This window comes from Larimichthys crocea, chromosome XIII (genome assembly GCF_000972845.2).
Source record: "Larimichthys crocea isolate SSNF chromosome XIII, L_crocea_2.0, whole genome shotgun sequence".
Classification (NCBI taxonomy): Eukaryota; Metazoa; Chordata; class Actinopteri; family Sciaenidae; genus Larimichthys; species Larimichthys crocea.
This window is the reverse complement of record NC_040023.1, coordinates 19086928-19089560: the sequence shown is the minus strand read 5'-3', so window position 1 is coordinate 19089560 and position 2633 is coordinate 19086928. Positions and strand designations below refer to the sequence as shown.

The 2633-nt window shown below is 37.1% G+C and overlaps 1 protein-coding gene across 1 annotated transcript; it reads left to right on the top strand.

Annotated features, from left to right (window-relative positions):
• Window positions 1-166: 166 nt before the first annotated feature.
• On the top strand, window positions 167-2551 carry LOC109142393 (uncharacterized). Its single transcript, XM_027286399.1, has 5 exons — window positions 167-384; window positions 660-782; window positions 866-1012; window positions 1318-1428; window positions 1547-2551. Exons 1-5 carry the CDS (start codon window positions 339-341, stop codon window positions 1732-1734), a joined length of 615 nt encoding a protein of 204 aa, XP_027142200.1. The 5' UTR covers window positions 167-338; the 3' UTR covers window positions 1735-2551.
• The last annotated feature ends 82 nt before the right edge of the window (window positions 2552-2633 follow it).

Sequence of the window (2633 nt, the reverse complement as noted above, 5' to 3'; positions counted from 1 at the left end):
AGAGAGAGAGAGAGAGAGAGAGAGAGAGAGAGACTGCTCACTTTTACTGGAGCCTCTGTAATTTGAGTACAATGTCATGGCGTAGTACAGGTTGAATTACAGATTGAATTCCAGATTGAATTCATTGTACACTATGGACTACTTTCAACAAAGAAAGCTACTTTTATGTTTTTACAGGTCAGGGAAACAAGAGAGCTGGTAAAATCTATTTCAGGCTTTTTCAAGTCACTTTTTGCCATTATGTGAAGGTGTGATCTGAGGATGATGACAACTCCCTCTCCGGAGAACTAATCGTAGCGGTAACAGAGCAAACGAAAACTCAGTTGATCCATCACAAAATGCACCTCCTTCCTCTGATCTTCGGGATTGTGTTTCTCCCTAAAGGCAAGTTTCTGTTCTGTTACCTGTTTTTATCTCTGCTATTGCTCTTTGTGCCTCACTTGCAGTTTTTGAACGGGTGATTTGACCTATTTTCTTTTCTGCAAACAAGCATGTTAGAACTGCCCAGCTTTACTGTATAATTACAGTGAATTGTAATTGTAGCTGTGTTTCTAATTAATAGTAATGGCCTAATAATAATAAAAATTCATATTTTGTTCACCCCTTGTAGAAAAGAGAAGTAGACTTTTTTAACTTGTCTGTGTTTTGTGTTTTATCAGCCTGCACCCTCAAATGTCATATTTGTCTAGCTGCTGCCTCTGAAACCTGCGAGGACAAAGAAGAAATAACATGCCCTCCATTGTATGATCAATGTGCTACTATCAGATTCATGACATACTTAGGTATGTTTGTGGTATTTTTTGTGGTAAAACAGTTTTTCATTAGTCCAGTTTATTTTTTTTTCATGTTTGCTCTTTTGTTGAAGGTACCACCAAAGTTTTGGATAGCCAGACAAAAGGTTGTGTTCCGGAAGAACTGTGTGGTGATGCCTCACTCAACTCTGGATTATCCAGACACGTAATTTCCACCAAGTGTTGCCTCACCGACCTCTGCAACAAGAATGAGACCTCTGGTAACAAATTTATATTGTCTACTGATATATAATTGCTTCTTTGCACTGAGAGTTGTTTTGTTGAAAATTGGCATTTAGCTGTATGCAAAAAAGTAAAAAAATTTTAAAAAATAAAAAAAATTAAAACATCAAATCGTCAGACAAACAAATGGCATAAATCTCTCTTGTTATTTTTAAGCAAATGTCATTGTTCAAATACCCTGAAAAAAAGCAGGAATGAAGAATAAAAATGCATTGAAATCTCTGACCAATCACCCTCTACCTCCCCGAAAAACAATATGTACAATGTATGCCCTATGTTACAGAGCCAAGCATACCTAGTTCCAATGGTAAAACGTGCTATTACTGCGATGGAACAGACTGCACTAATACTGTGAATTGTGTGGGGAATGAGGACTACTGCATCACAGCAAAAGGTAACAGGCCCACGACATGAAACATCTAGCTCTACTTGACATATGTCCTCAGCTCACAGGGTTTTTAGTGGTTTAGTAGATATATTAGAAGAGACTAACATTATTTTCATTCTCTCAGTGAAGAAGTTTAAGATGAAGGGCTGTGCCTCCAAGCAGATCTGCTACGGTGCACTAAGTGAGCAGCTCCAAGGATTTCTGAAAGCAAAATTCTGCTGTCAGGGTGACTTATGCAACAGTGCCAGCAGCACACATGCCGGCCTCCTGCTCCTGGTGGCACTGTTTGTCTCTTTGGTTACATTCTCTTAACTGCTGATGGCAGCATCACTTCTCATTTTCACAGGGCCTCATAGTGCATATTAAACATAAAACATAACATTATGCTGTGCTATTATTAATGTGTAATGATGTATTCCTTTTGTTTTTGATCCATAATCAGTGTAGGATAAATTCTGGGTAAACTGAGTTACCCTTGAAAACCCACATTTCCACTTCTTCTCTCTCAGGTAGCAATCACTCTTTATCCCTGGATGAAATGAAAAATATACAAAATGTTTTTCAATGAAAACACTCGAGAAAGATTGAGAGTGGGATTTAGTTGTGATTCCCCTCTGTTTCTGTCCACAATTTTACTCTTACCTAAAAAGACCATTCTTTCTACTTTGTGTGCTCTCCAGCCATTAACGGAGTCTAAATTAGTTACTTAACACAACTGTTTCTGTAAGTATATGCTTATTTCTCTTGTTGTAGTTGCTGCATAAAACAAGGACAAGACACCATTAATTGTTCTAAATATCATTATAAAATGTGACAGAAGTGTCAAAACAATAATGAGACAAATACATGTGTAAAATTGTATATGGACTAATGGCTCATGTAAATTATCATGATTCAGAAAAAAAAATGTATTTTTGGGAATTTTGTCTATTAGTAGGAGTGGTTACTGAAAGATAGATTTAATAAAAGATGATGATTATTTATACAGGCCATGACACCTTTTCAGAGAAATTTGCTGCTTCCTGTTCCGTGTTCCATGCAATGTTATTTCTTATGAATTTCTTATAAATCAGTCACCAAAACAGCCTTCTACCAACTTAAGAACATATCCAGAGTTAAGGGCTTTATGTCCCAAACAGATCAGGAGAAGCTGATCCATGCTTTCATCTCCAGTAGACTTGACTACTGTAATGGTCTTTTGACTGGACTCC